The 22,663-nt window shown below is 43.9% G+C and overlaps 3 protein-coding genes across 12 annotated transcripts in view; 1 reads left to right on the forward strand and 2 right to left on the reverse strand.

Annotated features, from left to right (window-relative positions):
• Positions 1–22,663, forward strand: part of stx1a (syntaxin 1A (brain)) — a 69,059-nt gene that overhangs the window by 22,798 nt on the left and 23,598 nt on the right. Inside the window, exons 7-11 of one of the 6 annotated variants that reach the window (XM_061280746.1) lie at positions 1,166–1,239; positions 1,322–1,456; positions 1,689–1,717; positions 1,993–2,103; positions 2,797–2,813. In XM_061280746.1, coding sequence (XP_061136730.1) covers positions 1,166–1,239; positions 1,322–1,456; positions 1,689–1,717; positions 1,993–2,005 — 251 coding nt within the window. In that variant the 3' untranslated portion in view covers positions 2,006–2,103; positions 2,797–2,813. Of the gene's footprint in view, positions 1–1,165; positions 1,240–1,321; positions 1,718–1,992; positions 2,108–2,217; positions 2,329–2,796; positions 5,624–22,663 lie in introns of those variants that run through there. The other 5 variants (XM_061280748.1, XM_061280743.1, XM_061280747.1 and 2 more) reach the window with 5 other exon arrangements.
• Positions 9,334–22,641, reverse strand: LOC133155427 (caspase a-like). Of its 4 annotated transcripts, none has more exons than XM_061280737.1 (8): positions 22,460–22,641; positions 11,800–12,072; positions 11,627–11,709; positions 11,159–11,335; positions 10,849–11,086; positions 10,653–10,772; positions 10,354–10,463; positions 9,334–10,235 (listed from the first exon to the last, which is right to left on the reverse strand). In XM_061280737.1, the coding sequence occupies exons 1-8, from the start codon at positions 22,464–22,466 to the stop codon at positions 10,131–10,133; spliced, it is 1,113 nt and encodes a 370-aa protein (XP_061136721.1). In that variant the 5' UTR covers positions 22,467–22,641; the 3' UTR covers positions 9,334–10,130. The 4 variants fall into 4 exon arrangements, with proteins under 4 accessions (XP_061136721.1, XP_061136719.1, XP_061136723.1 ...); XM_061280735.1 differs by lacking the exon at positions 22,460–22,641 and adding an exon at positions 12,684–12,842; XM_061280739.1 differs by lacking the exons at positions 9,334–10,235; positions 10,354–10,463; positions 10,653–10,772; ... (2 more) ...; positions 11,627–11,709; positions 11,800–12,072 and adding exons at positions 19,997–20,399; positions 20,519–20,628; positions 20,815–20,934; ... (1 more) ...; positions 21,333–21,440; positions 21,806–21,888 and having other exon boundaries at positions 22,460–22,617.
• Positions 15,062–22,663, reverse strand: part of LOC133155425 (caspase a-like) — a 32,172-nt gene continuing 24,570 nt past the window's right edge. Inside the window, exons 2-9 of one of the 2 annotated variants that reach the window (XM_061280733.1) lie at positions 17,967–18,020; positions 17,052–17,327; positions 16,876–16,961; positions 16,403–16,579; positions 16,081–16,327; positions 15,879–16,004; positions 15,580–15,689; positions 15,062–15,467 (exon numbers count right to left, since the gene is read on the reverse strand). In XM_061280733.1, the coding sequence (XP_061136717.1) occupies positions 15,363–15,467; positions 15,580–15,689; positions 15,879–16,004; positions 16,081–16,327; positions 16,403–16,579; positions 16,876–16,961; positions 17,052–17,327; positions 17,967–17,973 (1,134 nt within the window). In that variant the 5' untranslated portion in view covers positions 17,974–18,020 and the 3' untranslated portion in view covers positions 15,062–15,362. Of the gene's footprint in view, positions 15,468–15,579; positions 15,690–15,878; positions 16,005–16,080; positions 16,328–16,402; positions 16,580–16,875; positions 16,962–17,051; positions 17,328–17,966; positions 18,126–22,663 lie in introns of those variants that run through there. The other variant, XM_061280732.1, reaches the window with a different exon arrangement.

Here is a 22,663-nt window from a genome sequence, read left to right on the forward strand (position 1 = left end):
CGCCTGATGTGGAAATGGCAATGACATGCAAGATTTATTGCCGCCTCAAAAAAGTTTATTAAGAATAAAATGCCACTGGTGATGATGCTGACTGGTAGCCAATTGCTTTCTCACAATAGAGCCCAGGAGAACACCTGAATGTAGCTGAGCTAAGCGCTATCCTGACTTAGAAAGGAGGACACGTCTGCTGAGGGCCGTCAAGGACCTCACTGATGATGCGTTTGATGACACTCTGTAATTGTCAAATGTTTCCCAAGAATGAACAAGATACAACTAACTTTATTTGTATAGCAACTTTTTAAAGTGAGGTTAGAATAAAAAAAGTGCTTCAATTTGTTTCTTGACGCTACAAGTTGGAGTTTACTGTAAAATGAAACATGAAATCTCCCCAAGCTTAATGTTAAGACTCAATGAAAACAAATCTAGACTGGCTAACAAAACTAGCATTGATGTTTGAGTAGTTGAGAAATGAATGTTACTTATGTGGATCAACACAAGGAGACAGACATATTACTCACAGGAATATATTCTTTATTTGGAAAAAAATCCGGACAAATATTACTACAGTTTACAAAGCAGTATATTCTTTATTTGGAAGAAGAAAAAAAAACGGACAAATATTACTAGAATTTACAAAGCAGTTGTGATTGGCTCCGAATGTCCAGTGCTGTAAATATCTGCGTTATACCGCCCTCTAGTGGCCGATACGTGCACACCCAAAGGAATTTAAGAGAATTCGATTGATGGCATTTGAAAAGATGAGTTCACTTTACCTTTATTTTGAGACTTCTCTATATTCTCTTAAAATGTCTTGTTAAAGTTTCCACTCCACTTTCACAGTGACGACCGGACGCTGACGCAGAAGCGTCGCTATCAGCAGCAAATGCTTCAAGTTGTTCTTTTGCGCGGCTCCTGCGGATATGTCTGCCCTGAATTCCGACACCAATTATTTTTAAATCACAGGATTGGCTATTAAAAAGTAGTCCAGACAGATGGCTAGAGAGCAAATGGAGAGACTCACACATTTCCTGTTAATTGAATTGAATGATGTGGAGGAATTAATCATCATTACACAGACAGAGAAGTGAAATCCAAATGGAGTTTGAGCAGAAAATAACTTTTCAGGTTTGTTCGCCTCTTTCACTGTGTTTTTTGTGTTTCCTAGCTGGAAGAAATACAACCAATGAGGAGCTGGAAAGCATGCTGGAAAGTGACAATCCTGCTATCTTCACGTCGGGGGTGAGTCATGCAACCCAAATTAAAGGCGGTCAAGTGAGGTCCTGACCTCAACAATTTTTTTTTTTTTTTTTTTTTTTTAAAGATCATCATGGACAACATCACCCAGCAGGCCATGAACGAGATCGAGACACGGCACAACGAGATCATCAAACTAGAAAACAGCATCCGAGAACTGCACGACATGTTCATGGACATGGCCATGTTGGTGGAGAGCCAGGTGCGAACGTGTCGCATGTTCTCGTCTTCAGTGTCAAACTCACCAATACGTGCGGGGGCGCTAAAGTTTTCTCCAATTTGCTTTCAATTTAATTATTGAACTTATGAACTAACCCTCCTGTCATGAAATACTTCACAATAGTTCTCTCCCTCCCTTTACTGTAAACATTGTCTGTTTCTATCCCTTTTTTTTTCTTTCACTTTGTCTCCACATCATTGGCACAAAGCGCTAGAGAACGCTGCAGCCAGCTAACGCACAAAGGTAATTGACTTCTTTTTCTTCTCTACACTTGGCGGAATCATTGTCCCTGTCAATGCAAACATTTGTTCATTCCACCTGTTGCTTGGAATAATTGAATAGTGACTCAAATATAAATGCAGTATTGTCCCTTTGTTTTTGCTTATTTGTTACAACGTTATGTGATGGCTCACGTTCGATACACAAAATATAAGGGAAGCTCTCAGAACGGAAACTTTTTTTTTCCTTCACAGTGTCTCGAAGTCACTCTGTTATTTACGGCTGTTTTTGTCACGCAGGGCGAGCTGGTGAACAACATTGAGCGCAGTGTGTGGGAGGCACGCAACTACGTGGAGCAAGCAAAAGACACCATCCCCAAATGCAAGAAGTTTAAAAAGACCAGCAGGCGGGTGAGAAAAAATCCTCACATCCAGAAACTAACTTTACCCTTTTCTTCCCTCTCTCCTCCCCCATTCTGCACACATCCGCTCCCCTCTTTCCTCCCCCCGCCGACCCTCTGCCAGGGAGAGATGATAGACCGCATTGAATACAATGTGGAGCACTCGGTAGACTATGTGGAAAGGGCCGTTTCCGACACAAAGAAGGCGGTTAAATACCAGAGTAAAGCCCGGAGGGTGAGTGGCGAGCGCCCGGCCGACGTGACGATGATGTGGCGTGCGTGGTTGTTGTCGTGTGCATGCGCCGTAGTTCACGCTCTGCATGTTGAGCATGTGTGTCGAGCTATGGCAGCTTTACACCCGTCGGACACGTCATTAGGGACCCACGTGGACTTGTACAAACGCGGGGGAGGACATGCAAAGTCAACACAGGAAGGTGCCTGCTGATTGGTTGTTTTCCCTCGGGTGCTGTGGTTTCTTAAGAAACAAAAAAAACTCCCCCCTTTTACAGGTGCAATTTACTTTTAATGATATTTGCCCTCATCTTGGGTCAAAAAAAACCAAAAACTAATTATCCAGCTGCTAATTTGCAAGGTGGCCCATCATTTGACCTCACCTGTCACGCTATCCTTCTATATTTGCTCTGAAACATTGCTGACACGCCGTTTCCCCCTATCTGCCCCGCCCCATTCTTCCCCAACACAGAAGATCCTCCTCATAGGAGGCTGTATCGCTGCTTGCTTGAGCGTCCTCATAATTTCTCTGGCGGTTGGCCTCAGTTAGGACACGAGAAGACTCGCGCAACATTCCAGCCCACGTGACCAACGTAACGAGGGCCCTTTGTGCTGTACCCAAGCTTTAAATCAGTGCTTCTCAATTATTTTCTGTTACGCCCCCCCCCCCTAGCAAGAAGAAAACTATTCGCGCCCCCCCTCCCCACCGTGACTATCCCAACTTGTCTTGTAAGTCGTAAAATGTTGCACTGTCGCAAACGTGACAGAAGTAACAATGAGAGCGCCACTGCCCCCTGCTGTAGTAAAGGCGCAATTACACTTTATTCTAGTACTGCGCGCCCCACTATTTGAGAAGCACTGCTTTAAATGGACTTTGTGCTGCTTGCACAATGAATTACCCTTAGATGTTAACCAACGTTTAAAAGATAACACAATTCCCACTGCGTGATTCGCAGGCCTACAACAAACCTGTAACACGCGTGACTCCTGCAGAGCTTTTGCATGTTGCATGACCCAACTTTCTAGAGAACACATTTTTTATGTGGAAAATTCTTTGCATGGATTTTATACTGTAAACACTCCAGCAATACATGCAAATAATCACAGATTTTTTGTTTTTGTTTTATTGTACTTTTAATTTATGGTATGAGCAAAAGTATGGGGACGCTGCTTCATCAAGATTAACATCTGTGCAAAACCTTTCCACACTTGGCCACCAGGTGGCAGCCTAAGACACACAGGCTGGTGGGATAATAGTCATGGACAACGTATGACGTGAATCGAAGTCCCAATACTTTTGCATCTGCGCAGTAGACTAGCACTTGTGTTTGCTTATTAAATGTTCTAACATGTTGTCATTTGCTCCCTACTCGCTGCCCCGGATGGCTGATGCTCTTCTTTTGTCTTCTTTTCTTGGTTAAATAGAAGAAAATAATGATTATTATATGCTGTGTGATTCTGGGAATCATCATTGCGTCTGCCGTGGGAGGCACGCTGGCCTAAACATCTACAAACACACGCACGGCAAAAAAACACACACGTTCTCATTTGCCATGAATGCAAAGGTATTACGCAATGTTGGCACACGACGGCGACATATTTTGGCATGAGTTTTGTATTTTGTAAAATTTCAAAATATGTGGTGCTCCAAATGTTTTGAGTGTTGTCAACGATATGATGCCGAACCCAAGCGAATTCTTGCTGTGGAAAAAGTTACAAAATGTACCACTCTATACATTCCAAGTATAACAATAATACTGACTTGTCTGTTTTGTGTGTGGGCAAATGCGAGTATTCTAAAATAACCCCCCCCCCCTAAAGCCACATTTATTGACCGTTTTTCATTGACATTTTATCCAACGTAGGATAGCGTTTCGAGCGGTGACGTCACGCTTCCCACAATGCACCGTGGCAAATGTAAACAACGCCATTTTAATTAAAAAAAATAAAATTGGCACTAATTTCGGATCGAACCCTGCACATCTGTACTGTGAAGCGGACGTGCTAATCAGTTCCCCAACAATATATTAGTCTCAAAAAATATTTAAATATCGAAAATGTACAACTTTAATCTCTACAATATAACTTGACACGAAGTATTTGAATCTTTTTGTTTTCCAGACGACAACTTTATTCTCTTCACATTCATACTCTATGATAATGTCTGACTTTCTCATAGATACATTACCGTTTTTTTCCATGTATAATGCGCAAAATTTAACAAATTTTTTGTCCTAAAATCTGGGGTGCGCATTATACATGGGTACAAAAAAAAGACTTTTTTTCTTTTCTTTTTTTTTAATCCGCATATGATACGGAGGCCGCCATTACAGATGCGCTTTCTTCTTTGCTGTTCACTTCAAACACGCTCCATACAAACACAGTGCTCTCGTATCAGACGCTTGCTCGATCACCTGCTCGTTTGCCGTCACAATGTACCCTACACAAATCTGAAACATTTCTTCGCTATCAAGTTTGCTAGCGCATGCGCAGTGATACTGACCGGCAGAATAACATCCGGTTGTTCCCAAAGATGATCTTTTTTCTGAAATAATTTTACGTTTACGGACTTAAGTAGGAGTCAAAATTTGGGTGCGTATTATACATGGGTACAGGCTTTTTTCCAGCATCGACATGCCATTTTTAGGGTGCGTATTATACATGGAAAACAACGGTACTTTATTCTCATGTGGTCATAATTGACGGTCATAATTTTAACCTTCAAGTTTTTTTTTTTTTTTACTTTTCTGGGTGGCCCGAACCCTCCTTTGTACTTCCTCTCCCTCCCTTGCAAAACAACAACGGCAAAAATCCTGCATGGTTAAGTTTGTCTTGCAAAAAGATCTGAGAGGCAAAAATGCTCCTGCGCTTTATTTTTGTTTTGACGATCTTAGACTGTGTTTGTTCAAGTGGTGAGTACCTGAGCGCATGTGGAAATAGCACCGTGTTGTTTTGTCAAGACATGTTGACTGCAAGGGATGAAAGGATTGCTTGTCACCTTGTTTTGTGCTGTGGAAGCGTCTTAACACTGCCAGTATGTTCAAAAAACAAAATGTCCGCCCTGGTCAAGCTGTTTGATGACCCAATTTCTTGTGTGTGAGTGTGTCTTTTGATAACCCTCAAGCTTTAAACGTCCATTATGTTGGTTCGAACTCGAAGATGTCAGCTTGAAAAAAAAAAAAGTCATCGACCGTGTTACCATGTTGCCTCCGCGACCTGCTGCCTTTGTGTTGTGTCGTGATGACATGTTTTTGTTTTTCAAGTAAAGCTTGTCTGGAAAAGGAAACAGACTGCTTGTGTTTCTCTCTACCCATCATTTGCGATACTCCATAGGCAGATTGAGAGAGTCGCCAGCCAAACCTATCACATTTTAACATTCTAACTCATTATCTATAAGTTATTATTATCCATCCATCCATCCATCCATCTTCTTCCGCTTATCCGGGGTCGGGTCGCGGGGGCAGCAGCTTCAGGAGGGACTCCCAGACTTCCCTCTCCCCAGCCACGTCATCTAGCTCATCCCGGGGGATCCCAAGGCGTTCCCAGGCCAGCTGAGAGACATAGTCTCTCCAGCGCGTCCTGGGTCGTCCCCGGGGTCTCCTACCGGTGGGACATGCCCGGAACACCTCCCCAGGGAGGCGTCCAGGAGGCATCCTGATGATATGCCCGAGCCACCTCATCTGGCTCCTCTCTACGTGGAGGAGCAGCGGCTCTACTCCGAGTCTCTCCCGGATGACCGAACTTCTCACCCTATCTCTAAGGGAGAGCCCGGACATCCTGCGGAGAAAACTCATTTCGGCCGCTTGTATCCGGGATCTCGTTCTTTCAGTCACGACCCATAGCTCGTGACCATAGGTGAGGGTAGGAGCGTAAATCGACCGGTAAATTGAGAGCTTTGCCTTTTGGCTCAGCTCTCTCTTTACCACGACGGACCGGTACAAAGTCCGCATTACTGCCGACGCTGCACCGATCCGCCTGTCGATCTCGCGCTCCATCCTCCCCTCACTCGTGAACAAGACCCCAAGATACTTAAACTCCTCCACTTGGGGCAGGATCTCATCCCCGATCCGGAGAGGGCATTCCACCCTTTTCCGATCGAGGACCATGGACTCGGATTTGGAGGTGCTGACCCTCATCCCGACCGCTTCACACTCGGCTGCGAACCGCTCCAGTGAGAGCTGGAGATCACGGCCTGAAGAAGCCAACAGCACCACGTCGTCTGCAAAAAGCAGAGACGCGATGCTGAGGTCCCCAAACCGGACACCCTCAACGCCTCGGCTGCGCCTAGAAATTCTGTCCATAAAAACTATGAACAGAATCGGTGACAAAGGGCAGCCTTGGCGGAGTCCAACCCTCACTGAGAACGAATCCGACTTACTGCCGGAAATGCGGACCAAACTCTGGCATCGATGATACAGGGACCGAACCGCCCTTATCAGTTGGCTCGGTACCCCGTACTCCCGAAGCACCCCCCAGAGAACCTCCCGAGGGACACGGTCGAACGCCTTCTCCAAGTCCACAAAACACATGTGGACTGGTTGGGCGAACTCCCATGCACCCTCGAGGATCCTGCTGAGGGTGAAGAGCTGGTCCACTGTTCCACGGCCAGGACGAAAGCCACACTGTTCCTCCTGAATCCGAGGTTCGACCTCCCGACGGACCCTCCTCTCCAGCACCCCTGAATAGACCTTCCCAGGGAGGCTGAGGAGTGTAATTCCCCTGTAATTGGAACACACCCTCCGGTCCCCCTTCTTAAAGAGGGGAACCACCACCCCAGTCTGCCAATCCAGAGGCACTGTCCCCGATGTCCACGCGATGCTGTAGAGACGTGTCAGCCATGACAGCCCCACAACATCCAGAGCCCTTAAGAAATCCGGGCGGATCTCATCAACCCCCGGGGCCTTGCCACCGAGGAGTTTTTTAACTACCTCAGTGACTTCAACCCCAGAGATTGGAGAGTCCGCCTCAGAGTCCCCATGCCCTGCCTCCACAATGGAAGGCGTGTCGGTGGAATTGAGGAGGTCTTCGAAGTATTCTCCCCACCGACACACGACGTCCCTAGTCGAGGTCAGCAGCACGCCATCTCCACTGTAAACAGTGTTGACGTTGCACTGCTTCCCCCTCCTGAGACGCCGGATGGTGGACCAGAATTTCCTCGAAGCCGTCCGGAAGTCATTCTCCATGGCCTCGCCAAACTCCTCCCACGCCCGGGTTTTTGCCTCAGCAACCGCCGAAGCCGCGTTCCGCTTGGCCATCCGGTACCTGTCAGCTGCCTCGGGAGTCCCGCAGGCCAAAACGGCCCGATAGGACTCCTTCTTCAGCTTGACGGCATCCCTTACCGCCGGTGTCCACCAGCGGGTTCGGGGATTGCCGCCACGACAGGCACCAATGACCTTACGGCCGCAGCTCCGGTCGGCCGCCTCAACAATGGAGGCGCGGAACAAGGTCCACTCGGACTCAATGTCCCCCGCCTCCCCCGGGACCTGGGAAAAGTTCTGCCGGAGGTGGGAGTTGAAGCTCTTCCTGACAGGGGATTCCGCCAGACGTTCCCAGCAGACCCTCACAGAACGTTTGGGTCTGCCAGGTCGGACCGGCATCTTCCCCCACCATCGGAGCCAACCCACCACCAGGTGGTGATCAGTTGACAGCTCCGCCCCTCTCTTCGCCCGAGTGTCCAAAACATGCGGCCGCAAATCCGATGACACGACTACAAAGTCGATCATCGAACTGCGGCCTAGGGTGTCCTGGTGCCAAGTGCACACATGGACACCCTTATGTTTGAACATGGTGTTCATTATAGAAAATCCGTGTCGAGCACAGAATTCCAATAATAGAACACCGCTCGGGTTCAGATCGGGGGGGCCGTTCCTCCCAATCACGCCCTTCCAGGTCTCACTGTCATTGCCCACGTGAGCATTGAAGTCACCCAGTAGAACGATGGAGTCCCCAGAAGGAGCGCTCTCCAGCACCTCCTCCAGGGACTCCAAAAAGGGTGGGTACTCTGAACTGCCGTTTGGTGCATAGACACAAACAACAGTCAGGACCCGTCCCCCCACCCGAAGGCGGAGGGAGGCTACCCTCTCGTTCACCGGGGTGAACCCCAATGTGCAGGCGCCCAGCCGGGGGGCAATAAGTATACCCACACCTGCTCGACGCCTCTCACTGTGGGCAACTCCAGAGTGGAAGAGAGTCCAGCCCCTCTCGAGAGGGCTTGAACCGGAACCCAAACTGTGCGTGGAGGCAAGTCCGACTATATCTAGTCGGAACTTTTCTGCCTCGCACACCAGCTCGGGCTCCTTTCCAGCCAGAGAGGTGACATTCCATGTCCCAAGAGCCAGCTTCTGCAGCCGGGGATCAGACCGCCAAGGTCCCTGCCTTTGGCCGCCGCCCAGCTCGCACTGCACCCGACCCCTTTGGCCCCTCCCACAGGTGGTGAGCCCATGGGAAGGGGGACCCACATTTCCTTTTCGGGCTTTGCCCGGCCGGGCCCCATGGGCGCAGGCCCGGCCACCAGACGCTCGCCTTCGAGCCCCGCCTCCAGGCCTGGCTCCAGAGGGGGGCCCCGGTGACCCGCGTCCGGGCGAGGGAAATCTGTTTCCATATCTCTTCTTCATCATAAGGGGCTTTTTGAGCCGTGCTTTGTCTGGCCCCTCACCTAGGACCCGTTTGCCATGGGTGACCCTACCAGGAGCATGAAGCCCCAGACAACATGGCTCCTAGGATCATAGGGGCACGCAAACCCCTCCACCACGATAAGGTGACGACTCATGGAGGGGAAGTTATTATTAATGTAGCAAATTATAGCCCAATGCGCAGAAACTTTCACACAGACAAAAAAAAATCATTTTTCGACTTTGTCAGTCTTTTTTATTACAATTTCCTGTTTGCACAGCACTTTGGAGAAAACCACTTTGTGCAGTTGCTTTGCACGTTGTTAGGTTTTTACAGACAGAGTGAATAAATGTTAAGAGAAAAGCATCAACGGACAAACCACAAGTGAGGCAGAATATTGAGTCGTAGCTTGCGCAAGGAGTGCAGTACAGACAACTTACAACGTCCGAGCTACACTAAAGTCTGTCTGCATCCTCGCTCTCTTTATTTGGGGATTGCCCTAATCACATGTGTAGCAGAAGCCAAATAAGGGAAAGGGGGAAGCGCAAAGGCTTCTGCTTTGGTAAGCGTAGAAAACTTCTGGTAAGTGTAGATTACTGCAAACGATATACTAATATGGCGATATAGGAAAGAGCATACAGAGTTCAGCAAGTTCAATGGGTTCAAGCAATCATATCAGCAGGGACCAGGGGCGCTTCTAGCGCTCCATCTCTTGAGGGTGTGAGGTGCTGAGTCAGCCACTTGACGAAGATTGACACAATGCCATTGCAGGGTGTTCTTTTCTCTGCAGCTGCATCTCGCTGACCGAGATAAGACCTCACACCCAGGCTGATGTGGTTTTCTGTGGTGAACATAAGAACAGCAAAGCAGAACAACAAACGCACGTCCGCACCAATGTAACGGCTATCGTTTACTGTAATATGATAATATAGAAACTAAAAGAGAACGCATGATAACATATATATACATTTTTCCAACACACGTTTCCTTTCTTTCCGGTTCATCATGTGCTTGCATAAGTACACCCACCACTGAAGATTATATTGATGTGATTATATTAAGTCTAACGTAGCCTTTAATAAAATATGTTTGCAAACTGCCGAAAGCACATTTCCCTTTACTTCCTAGCTACATATAAAGTTGTTAATATTACTGCCGCAATCTGACAGTGATATGTTCCTCAGAAATGTGGTGTCAAATGCCAGGAAAGAGGTAGAAGGCCTTTGTCATAGACCATCTGTCTTTAACTGGCATCTGTTTTGCTGTCACAAACTCCTCTCTTTCAAAGCATCGCATGATCTAAGGGGTTGAAACACAACATCATGAGATTAAAGATACAGCCCCCCCCCCCAAAAAATAAGACATAAGTCACCACTCCATATCCTAAACATTTAGACGAGCGTTGTGTAAAACTTACCATCCTGAAAAGTTCGTGAAGCTCTTTCTCACAAGCGTGGGTGTTTACAATTCCAACAAAAAACCGAATTAGCAAAGAGCCTTTCACATTGTCTCGGTATGCCTTGGTATCTGAGGAGGTGGGGAAAAAAAAAAAGTTTGTTGACTAGCAAATGATTCGAGCGAAGGCGGGTCAAAAAGTCACAATCTCGTTTCCTCCAATACAGTTCAGCTCCGATTCAGAATGTTTTATCCTTGTGACTTAATGACCTTCCTCAATCAAGTCGCATGGACAAAAAAGGTAGGCGGAGATGCACTGACCAGGTGTGCAAGAGAGAAGAGGGGCGAAATCTTTCTCTATGTGGACAGATTGAGAGCCACCGGCACCAGCAGACGAGAGTGGACCCGGATCATCGCCCAAGGCCACCGCCCCGGGCTCGTCTGAAACAGACAACATGGTCCGGGTGACGACATTACAAAATGCGTCTTCAATCTGAGCGCCGTTGCGTTCACTCACTTCCTCGACAGGCTTGGATGATGATGATCTTGGGTTTGTCGATCAGCGCCCTGCAGTTCTTTGAGTTCAGATGTTTGTAAATATTATCGATGGGAAAGACATCCGACTTTTCGGTGTTGTTCCAGTTGACGCCGAGGATCGATCCCAATATCCCGTGAGACATGATGACCACAAACACGCTGTCTGTGTCTTTGAGTTTGGAATGTTTGGAGAAGTCGAAGACGGCCGTGTCCATTTCCTGCCAGAACCAACGCTGGTCGGTAAGAAACTCTGAATGGTTTTGGAAACTTTCAAAAAAAGTGTTTGTTACCTGTCCTGTGAGGTTGGTGTGTTTAACCACCTCGTATCCTAAATCCTCCAACAGCCTTTGCATGTTCCGCTCATCTACCTCAGCACCAGGTCTGTCAAAATCCGTGTCCTCAAATTTGATATTGGTGATAAGCAGAGCCACGCGGCTCCGTACGGACTCTTTAGTCACAGGATAGATCTAAAATAATATGCAAGTTTGAACAAGTTAGCGTGTGGAAGCATACCACAAATGCTCTGCATAACAAAAACATTATTTTTTATTTTACAAAATGAAATTTCCTCCAAAAATGCTGATAGAGATTCTGGTTTGCTATGTGGGATGCTAAAAAAAAAAAAATCAGTAAAATATCCTAGTAAATGATGTTGCCAAGGAAACCGTCCATCCTTAAATTCTTAGTTCAAAAACCAAGACTCTTAAAGACAACATTTCTCTATGAAAGTATACATCACATTAGTGTGGAGAAAATACCTCTGAGTCATTCTTTTTGGAATTCCAAAAGGAGTTTTTGCAAAGGTTGAGATTGGTTGACCACCAATTCGCCTTGGGGGTAGCTGGAGACAACAAAAGATGCAAAAAAATTAAAAGTCAAATGCAACTTGTCTTTTTCTATTGAGGAGATGCTGTGAAACTCGTTATCTCACCATGGGGAGGCCCGGGCAGTCCCAAATTTTCGAAGAGCAGTGGGTCTCTCTTTTTAAGGGAAGTTATGATAAACCAGCTTGCCTTATCACCTTTTTTCCTCACTGAGTCAATGAGGGCACGAGCTTTATCTGCTCTGCCGCCTTTCCCTTCCAAGATATTCTCGTGCTCTCCGTCATTCAAGGCGTTAACATCCAAAAGGTCGTCCACAAGTTGTTGGATTATTTTCAAGGACACGCTTTCAATAAACAGCGTTCTCACGCTCTTTAGTTCTCCTGTAAGAAGCACAAAACAGTATCACAGAGGGCAATGTAGTTTTATTTGCACAAAAGAACGAACGAACAAATCCAATTGAAACCACTTGTGGCTACAGAAAACAAACTTTCAAATATTTTTATTTTGTATACATTGTTTTATTTTACAAGTGATCAGCACCTTTATTTTTAGATTGAAGTTTTATTTTTTCAAGTACGAGTTTTGTTTTTTCAAGGACAAAACCTTTGACCCCAATCTACCACATAAAAGTTAGTGTGGCAAAAATCAAATGCAAGCTATATTTCAAGTACGTCAAGTTGGTTTTAGAACAAAAATGTTCAGTGACAGCATAGTTGAAACACGATATTCACTCATCATAAACAACAGTTCGCACCCTCAATGTCAGTTATTAATGATTTAAAATGAATAACCTCATCCCGGAAGCCCACGCCAATAAATTAAGCGCGCTCTGCTTTTACTCAAATTAAAGTTGAATCAAAATTAATCGACTTCATCGATTTTATTCTATTTTTCCGTCTGCCCGAACGAAAGTTTTGCAAAAGTGAAAATAAAATAAAAAAAGTTCTTCTGGAAAGAATTACGAAAAGATTTTAAAAAATTAAAAGCTCACCAGCCATCTCTAGTGTCCCTCGAGGCAAAGTAGTGCTTGAAAGAAAAGGTAAGAGTTAGCAAGAGTTTGTTCTGTTGTCTTTGCCCCTGCTGTGCTGAACGAGTCTTTACCTTCCAATGTGCGTGAAAGTGTTATTACACTCTTATAAAAGCATGGGTTGGTTCAGAGGCGTAGCCAACCCGGGGCGAGCCGGGGCGGCGCCCCGGTTAGGACTCCCTGCCCCCTGGTTGAAAAAAATCGAGCTTTTTCGATTCTTCATTTTCATGCCGTTTTTTTCTTTCCGTTTTGCGCGAATGTGCTTGCGCTATTCTATGTTCGCAATGTTATCCATTCACCGTTTGCCTCCCGGACCCGGATGTTGTTTTAGCAATCAGCGAACGGCGTGGGTGATGTTCGATTTTTTTTCCTGTGGGCGCGCGCCCCTCCTGGAAAAATTCCTGGCTACGTAAAAACTACAAAACATTCTAAAGTTTTTTTTTTATTATTATTGTATACACAGCAATACAGAGGATACTCAAAAATACGTACACATTTAGTCAGGAATTGTTAAGGTTCGGAATTTTGGGGGTATAGTATAAAAGGAATAGCAGTGAATGGTAAATGGTCTTTCACTATATACGCACTTTTCCGGTTGGACTGGTCCATTGAACCATCTTTTCTTTGGAATCCAAAGTGCTTCCAAAGAATGACTTGAAGCCTAAAGGGAAGCCAATTTCCTTGTCTTTTTGGACACTAGCCATAGCACCAGCCCAGGAGCCGCGTACTACAAACTACTACAAAACATTCTAAAGTTTTTTTTTTTTTTTATTGTATACACAGCAATACAGAGGATACTCAAAAATACGTACACATTTAGTCAGGAATTGTTAAGGTTCGGAATTTTTGGGGTATAGTATGAAAGGAATAGCAGTGAACGGTAAATGGTCTTTCACTATATACGCACTTTTCCGGTTGGACTGGTCCGTTGAGCCATCTTTTCTTTGGAATCCAAAGTGCTTCCAAAGAATGACTTGAAGCCTAAAGGGGAGCCAATTTCCTTGTCTTTTTGGACACTAGCCATAGCACCAGCCCAGGAGCCGCGTACTAGTTGTCGACTCCCCTTTCACGTGCCTGCTCTGCTCACAACACAACAACGCCGCCCACTGCTCCCGGAAAGAGGAAGCAAGCAACAATGAACTGGATTTCAAAATAAAGTCGCGTCTAATGTCCGAGGTCAAACACGGCGATATAAATCGATGTTTACGTTTAGCATCGATGCCAATAAATCGTAGACCATTATATCGATTAATCGATGTGTATCGATGAATCGTTACACCCCTAGTAAACAACGCCATTTTGATTTAAAAAAAAAAATGGCACTAATTTCGGATCGAACCTTGCACATCTGTACTGGGAAGCGGACGTGCTAATTAGTTTCCCACCAATATATTAGTCTCCAAAAAATTCTTTAAATATCGAAAATATACAACTTCAATCTCGACAATATAACTTTACACTAAGTATTTGAATCTTTTTGTTTTCCAGAGGACAACTTTGTTCTCTTCACATTAATACTCTATGATAATGTCTGACTTTTTCATAGATACATTACTTTATTCTCATGTGGTCATAATTGACGGTCATAATTTTAACCTTCAAGTTTTTCTTTTTTTACTTTTCTGGGTGGCCCGAACCCTCCTTTGTACTTCCTCTCCCTCCCTTGCAAAACAACGACGGCAAAATCCTGCATGGTTAAGTTTGGTCTGTCTTGCAAAAAGATCTGAGTGGCAAAAATGCTCCTGCGCTTTATTTTTGTTTTGACGATCTTAGACTGTGTTTGTTCAAGTGGTGAGTACCTGAGCGCATGTGGAAATAGCAGCGTGTTGTTTTGTCAAGACATGTTGAGTGCAAGGGATGAAAGGATTGCTTGTCATCTTGTTTTGTGCTGTGGAAGCGTCTTAACACTGCCAGTATGTTCATAAAACAAAATGTCCGCCCTGGTCAAGCTGTTTGATGACCCAATTTCTCGTGTGTGAGTGTGTCTTTTGATAACCCTCAAGCCTTAAACGTCCATTATGTTGGTTCGCACTCGAAGAGGTCAGCATGAAATAAAATAAAAAAGTCATCAACCGTGTTACCATGTTGCCTCCGCGACCTGCTGCCTTTGTGTTGTGTCGTGATGACATGGTTTTGTTTTTCAAGTAAAGCTTGTCTGGAAAAGGAAACAGACTGCTTGTGTTTCTCTCTGCCCATCATTTGCGATACTCCATAGGCAGATTGAGAAAGAGTCGCCAGCCAAACCTATCACATTTTAACATTCTAACTCATTATCTATAAGTTATTATTAATGTAGCAAATTATAGCCCAATGCGCAGAAACTTTCACACAGACAAAGAAAATCATTTTTCGACTTTGTCAGTCTTTTTTATTACAATTTCCGGTTTGCACAGCACTTCGGAGAAAACCACTTTGTGCAGTTGCTTTGCACGTTTCCTTTCTTTCCGGTTCATCATGTGCTTGCATAAGTACACCCACCACTGAAGATTATATTGATGTGATTATATTAAGTCTAACGTAGCCTTTAATAAAATATGTTTGCAAACTGCCGAAAGCACATTTCCCTTTACTTCCTAGCTACATATAAAGTTGTTAATATTACTGCCGCAATCTGACAGTGATATGTTCCTCAGAAATGTGGTGTCAAATGCCAGGAAAGAGGTAGAAGGCCTTTGTCATAGACCATCTGTATTTAACTGGCTTCTGTTTTGCTGTCACAGACTCCTCTCTTTCAAAGCATCGCATGATCTAAGGGGTTGAAACACAACATCATGAGATTAAAGGTACAGCCCAAAAAAAAGAAGACATACGTCACCACTCCATATCCTAAACATTTAGACGAGCGTTGTGTAAAACTTACCATTGTGAAAAGTTTGTCAAGCTCTTTCTCACAAGCGTGGGTGTTTACAATTCCAACAAAAAACCGAATTAGCAAAGAGCCTTCCTCTGGGTGTCGGTATGCCTTGGTATCTGAGGAGGTGGGGAAAAAAAAAAAGTTTGTTGACTAGCAAATGATTCGAGCGAAGGCGGGTCAAAAAGTCACAATCTCGTTTCCTCCAATACATTTCAGCTCCGATTCAGAATGTTTTATCCTTGTGACTTAATGACCTTCCTCAATCAAGTCGCATGGACAAAAAAGGTAGGCGGAGATGCACTGACCAGGTGTGCAAGAGAAAAGAGCGGCGAAATCTTTCTCTATGTGGAGAAATCGAGAGCCACCGGCACCATCAGACGAGAGTGGACCCGGATCATCGCCCAAGGTCACCGACACCGCCTGGGGCTCCTCTGAAACAGACAACATGGTCCGGGTGACGACATTACAAAATGCGTCTTCAATCTGAGCGCCGTTGCGTTCACTCACCTCCTCGACAGGCTTGGATGATGATGATCTTGGGTTTGTCGATCAGCGCCCTGCAGTTCTTTGAGTTCAGATGTTTGTAAATATTATCGATGGGAAACACATCCTCTTCTTCCGCCGTTTGGGTCTTGTTCCAGTTGACGCCGAGGATCGATGCCGATTTCCCGTGAGACATGATGACCACAAACACGCTGTCTGTGTCTTTGAGTTTGGGATGTTTGGAGAAGTTGAGGACGGCCTTGTCCATTTCCTGCCAGAACCAACGCTGGTCGGTAAGAAACTCTGAATTGTTTTGGAAACTTTCCAAAAAAAAAGTGTTCGTTACCTGTCCTGTGAGGTTGGTGTGTTTAACCACCTCGTATCCTAAATCCTCCAACAGCCTTTGCATGTTCCGCTCATCTACCTCAGCTCCCAATCTGTTATGACTCGCGTCCTCAAATTGGATATTGGTGATAAGCAGAGCCACGCGGCTCCGTACGGACTCTTTAGTCACAGGATAGATCTAAAATAATATGCAAATTTGGACAAGTTAGGATGTGGAAGCATACCACAAATGGTCTGCATAACAAAAACATTATTTTTTATTTTACAAAATGAAATTTCGTCCAAAAACGCTGATAAAGATTCTGGTTTGCTATGTGGGATGTTAAAAAAAAAAAAAAAAAATCAGTAAAATATCCTAGTAAATGATGTTGCCAAGGAAACCGTCCATCCTTAAATTCTTAGTTCAAAAAGCAAGACTCTTAAAGACAACATTTCTCTATGAAAGTATACATCACATTAGTGTGGAGAAAATACCTCTGAGTCATTCTTTTTGGAAGTCCAAAAGGACATGTTGCAAGGGATGAGATCGGTTGACCACTGAGGTTCCGCCCCGGGGGTACCTGGAGACAACAAAAGATGCAAAAAAATTAAAAGTCAAATGCAACTTGTCTTTTTCTATTGAGGAGATGCTGTGAAACTCGTCATCTCACCATGGGGAGGCTCGGCGGGGAGTCCCAATTCTTCGAAGAGCATCGGTTCCCTCTTTTTAAGGAAAGTTATGAAGCACCAGCTGTCCTCATCACCTTTTTTGCTAACTGCGTCAATGAGGGCACGAGCTTTGTCTTCTTCGCTGCGATTCACAGCCAAGATATTCTCCCTCTCTCCGTCATTCAAGATGTTAACATCGAAAAGTTCGTTCACAAGTTGTTGGATTACTCGCAAGGTCATATATTCAGTAAACTTCGTTCTCACGCGCTTTAGTTCTTCTGTAAGAAGCACAAAACAGTATCACAGGCAATGTAGTTTTATTTGCACAAAAGAACGAAAGAACAAATCAAATTGAAACCACTTGTGGCTACAGAAAAAAAAACTTTCAAATATTTTTATTTTGTATACATTGTTTTATTTTACAAGTGATCAGCACCTTTATTTTTAGATTGAAGTTTTATTTTTTCAAGTACGAGTTTTGTTTTTTCAAGGACAAAACCTTTGACCCCAATCTACCACATAAAAGTTAGTATGGCAAAAATCAAATGCAAGCTATATTTCAAGTACGTCAAGTTGGTTTTAGAACAAAAATGTTCAGTGACAGCATAGTTGAAACACGATATTCACTCATCATAAACAACAGTTCGCACCCTCAATGCCAGTTATTAATGATTTAAAATGAATAACCTCATCCCGGAAGCCCACGCCAATAAATTAAGCTCTGCTTTTACGCAAATTAAAGTTGAATCAAAATTAATCGACTTCACTGTCCTCGACAAAATCGATGAGCTACTCTACTTTCTTGTTTATTCTATTTTTCCGTGTGCCCGAACGAAAGTTTTGCAAAAGTGAAAATAAAATAAAAAAATTTCTTCTGGAAAGAATTACGAAAAGATTTTAAAAAATTAAAAGCTCACCAGCCATCTATAGTGTCTCTCAAGGCGAAGTAGTGCTTGAAAGAAAAGGTGAGAGTTAGCAAGAGTTTCTTCTGTTGTCTTTGCCCCTGCTGTGCTGAACAAGTCTTTACCTTCCAATGTGCGTGAAAGTGTTATTACACTCTTATAAAAGCATGGGTTGGTTCAGAGGCGTAGCCAACCCGGGGCGAGCCGGGGCGCCGCCCCGGTTAGGACTCCCTGCACCCTGGTTGAAAAAAATCGATCTTTTTCGATTCTTCATTTTCATGTCGTTTTTTTCTTTCCGTTTTGCGCGAATGTGCTTGCGCTATTCTATGTTCGCGATGTTATCCATTCATGTTGTTTTAGCGATCAGCAAACGGCGTGGGTGATGTTCGATTTTCTTACCTGTGGGCGCGCGCCCCTACTGGAAAAATTCCTGGCTACGTGAAAACTACAAAACATTTTTTTTTTTTTTATTGTATACACAGCAATACAGAGGATACTCAAAAATACGTACACATTTAGTCAGGAATAGTTAAGGTTCGGAATTTTCGGAGTATAGTATAAAAGGAATAGCAGTGAACGGTAAATGGTCTTTCACTATATACGCACTTTTCCGGTTGGACTGGTCCATTGAACCATCTTTTCTTTGGAATCCAAAGTGCTTCATAAGAATGACTTGAAGCCTAAAGGGGAGCCAATTTCCTTGTCTTTTTGGACACTAGCCATAGCACCAGCCCAGGAGCCGCGTACTAGTTTTCGACTCCCCTTTCACGTGCCTGCTCTGCTCACAACACAACAACGCCGCGCACTGCTCCCGGAAAGAGGAAGCAAGCAACAATGAACTGGATTTCAAAATAAAGTCGCGTCTAATGTCCGAGGTCAAACACGGCGATATAAATCGATGTTTACGTTTAGCATCGATGCCAATAATTTCGTAGAGCATTATATCGATTAATCAATGTGTATCGATGAATCGTTACACCCCTAGTAAACAACGCCATTTTGATTAAAAAAAAAAAAAAAAAGGCACTAATTTCGGATCGAACCTTGCACATCTGTACTGGGAAGCGGACGTGCTAATCAGTTTCCCACCAATATATTAGTCTCCAAAAAAATCTTTAAATATCGAAAATATACAACTTCAATCTCTACAATATAACTTGACACTAAGTATTTGAATCTTTTTGTTTTCCAGACGACAACTTTATTCTCTTCACATTAATACTCTATGATAATGTCTGACTTTTTCATAGATACATTACTTTATTCTCATGTGGTTATAATTGACGGTCATAATTTTAACCTTCAAGTTTTTCTTTTTTTAATTTTCTGGGTGGCCCGAACCCTCCTTTGTACTTCCTCTCCCTCCCTTGCAAAACAACGATGGCAAAAATCCTGCATGGTTAAGTTTGGTCTGTCTTGCAAAAAGATCTGAGTGGCAAAAATGCTCCTGCGCTTTATTTTTGTTTTGACGATCTTAGACTGTGTTTGTTCAAGTGGTGAGTACCTGAGCGCATGTGGAAGTAGCACCGTGTTGTTTTGTCAAGACATGTTGAGTGCAAGGGATGAAAGGATTGCTTGTCATCTTGTTTTGTGCTGTGGAAGCGTCTTAACACTGCCAGTATGTTCAAAAAACAAAATGTCCGCCCTGGTCAAGCTGTTTGATGACCCAATTTCTTGTGTGTGAGTGTGTCTTTTGATAACCCTCAAGCTTTAAACGTCCATTATGTTGGTTCGAACTCGAAGATGTCAGCTTGAAAAAAAAAAAAAGTCATCGACCGTGTTACCATGTTGCCTCCGCGACCTGCTGCCTTTGTGTTGTGTCGTGATGACATGGTTTTGTTTTTCAAGTAAAGCTTGTCTGGAAAAGGAAACAGACTGCTTGTGTTTCTCTCTGCCCATCATTTGCGATACGCCATAGGCAGATTGAGAAAGAGTCGCCAGCCAAACCTATCACATTTTAACATTCTAACTCATTATCTGTAAGTTATTATTAATGTAGCAAATTATAGCCCAATGCGCAGAAACTTTCACACAGACAAAAAAAATCATTTTTCGACTTTGTCAGTCTTTTTTATTACAATTTCCGGTTTGCACAGCACTTCGGAGAAAACCACTTTGTGCAGTTGCTTTGCATGTTTCCTTTCTTTCCGGTTCATCATGTGCTTGCATAAGTACACCCACCACTGAAGATTATATTGATGTGATTATAAGTCTAACGTAGCCTTTAATAAAATATGTTTGCAAACTGCCGAAAGCACATTTCCCTTTACTTCCTAGCTACATATAAAGTTGTTAATATTACTGCCGCAATCTGACAGTGATATGTTCCTCTGAAATGTGGTGTCAAATGCCAGGAAAGAGGTAGAAGGGCTTTGTCATAGACCATCTGTGTTTAACTGGCATCTGTTTTTCGTCATATTGCGTCAAACCTTCAAAGCATCCCATGATCTAAGGGGTTGAAACACAACATCATGAGATTATAGGTACAGGCCCCCCCCCCAAAAAAAGAAGACATACATCACCACTCCATATCCTAAACATTTAGACGAGCGTTGTGTAAAACTTACCATCGTGAAAAGTTTGTCAAGCTCTTTCTCACAAGCGTGGGTCTTTACAATTCCAACAAAAAACTGAATTAGCAAAGAGCCTTTCACATTGTCTCGGTATGACTTGGTATCTGAGGAGGTGGAAAAAAAAAAGTTTGTTGACTAGCAAAGGATTCGAGCAAAGGCGGGCCAAAAAGTCACAATCTCGTTTCCTCCAATACAGTTCAGTTCCGATTCAGAATGTTTTATCCTTGTGACTTAACGGCCTTCCTCAATCAAGTTGCATGGACAAAAAAGGTAGGCGGAGATGTACTGACGAGGTGTGGAAGAGAGAAGAGCGCCGAAATCTTTCTCTAAGTGGACAAAATGAGAGCCACTGGCACCATCAGACGAGAGTGAACCCCCAACAGAGCTCAAGTCCACATTCCCGGGCTCCTCTGAAACAGACAACATTGTCCGGGTGACGACATTACAAAATGCGTCTTCAATCTGAGCGCCGTTGCGTTCACTCACCTCCTCGACAGGCTTGGATGATGATGATCTTGGGTTTGTCGATCAGCGCCCTGCAGTTGGCTGAGTTCAGATGTTTGTAAATATTATCGATGGGAAACACATCCTCTTTTTCCGCCGTTTGGGTCTTGTTCCAGTTGACGCCGAGGATCGATCCCGATTTCCCGTGAGACATGATGACCACAAACACGCTGTCTGTGTCTTTGAGTTTGGAATGTTTGGAGAAGTCGAGGACGGCCTTGTCCATTTGCTGCCAGAACCAACGCTGGTCGGTAAGAAACTCTGAATTGTTTTGGAAACTTTCCCAAAAAAAAGTGTTTGTTACCTGTCCTGTGAGGTTGGTGTGTTTAACCACCTCGTATCCTAAATCCTCCAACAGCCTTTGCATGTTCCGCTCATCTACGTCAGCACCATGTCTGTCAAGACCCCTGTTCTTAAATTGGATATTGGTGATAAGCAGAGCCACGCGGCTCCGTACGGACTCTTTAGTCACAGGATAGATCTAAAATAATATGCAAATTTGGACAAGTTAGCATGTGGAAGCATGCCACAAATGGTCTGCATAACAAAAACATTATTTTTTATTTTACAAAATGAAATTTCGTCCAAAAACGCTGATAAAGATTCTGGTTTGCTATGTGGGATGTTAAAAAAAAAAAAAAAAAATCAGTAAAATATCCTAGTAAATGATGTTGCCAAGGAAACCGTCCATCCTTAAATTCTTAGTTCAAAAAGCAAGACTCTTAAAGACAACATTTCTCTATGTAAGTATACATCACATTAGTGTGGAGAAAATACCTTTAAGTCATTCTTTTTGGAATTCCAAAAGGACTTTTCGCAAGGGATGAGATTGGTTGACCACCAATCCGCCTGGAGGGTACCTGGAGACAACAAAACACGCAACGTTTGATGAAAAAAAGATGCAAAAAAATTAAAAGTCAAGTTTATTTGTATAGCGCTAAATCACAAGCAGTCTCAAAGGGCTTCACATAGACAGAAATTGACAATTATTCTCAAAGCATCCCCTGATCTTAAGCTCCCAAAAGGGCAAGGAAAAACTTAAAAAACCCTACCGGGGGAAAATGAGAAACCTTGCAAGTACGTCAAGTTGGTTTTAGAACAAAAATCTTCAGTGACAGCATAGTTGAAACACGATATTCACTAATCATGAACAACAGTTCGCACCCTCGATGCCAGTTATTAATGATTTAAAATTAATAACCTCATCCCGGAAGCCCACGCCAATAAATTAAGCTCTGCTTTTACGCAAATTAAAGTTGAATCAAAATTAATCGACTTCACTGTCCTCGACAAAATCGATGAGCTACTCTACTTTCTTGTTTATTCTATTTTTCCGTGTGCCCGAACGAAAGTTTTGCAAAAGTGAAAATAAAATAAAAAAAGTTCTTCTGGAAAGAATTACGAAAAGATTTTAAAAAATTAAAAGCTCACCAGCCATCTCTAGTGTCCCTCGAGGCAAAGTAGTGCTTGAAAGAAAAGGTGAGAGTTAGCAAGAGTTTGTTCTGTTGTCTTTGCCCCTGCTGTGCTGAACGAGTCTTTACCTTCCAATGTGCGTGAAAGTGTTATTACACTCTTATAAAAGCATGGGTTGGTTCAGAGGCGTAGCCAACCCGGGGCGAGCCGGGGCGGCGCCCC

Source organism: Syngnathus typhle, linkage group LG6 (genome assembly GCF_033458585.1).
Source record: "Syngnathus typhle isolate RoL2023-S1 ecotype Sweden linkage group LG6, RoL_Styp_1.0, whole genome shotgun sequence".
Lineage (NCBI taxonomy): Eukaryota > Metazoa > Chordata > Actinopteri > Syngnathiformes > Syngnathidae > Syngnathus > Syngnathus typhle.

Bases quoted from the DNA above. Each gene is read 5' to 3' on its own strand.
- LOC133155427 (XM_061280737.1), bottom strand. The intron at 11,710-11,799 runs GTGAGATAACGA...TGTTGTCTCCAG, and splicing joins ACTGCCCGGGCCTCCCCATG to CTACCCCCAAGGCGAATTGG. The intron at 11,336-11,626 runs GTATTTTCTCCA...ATATTATTTTAG, and splicing joins CCAAAAAGAATGACTCAGAG to ATCTATCCTGTGACTAAAGA.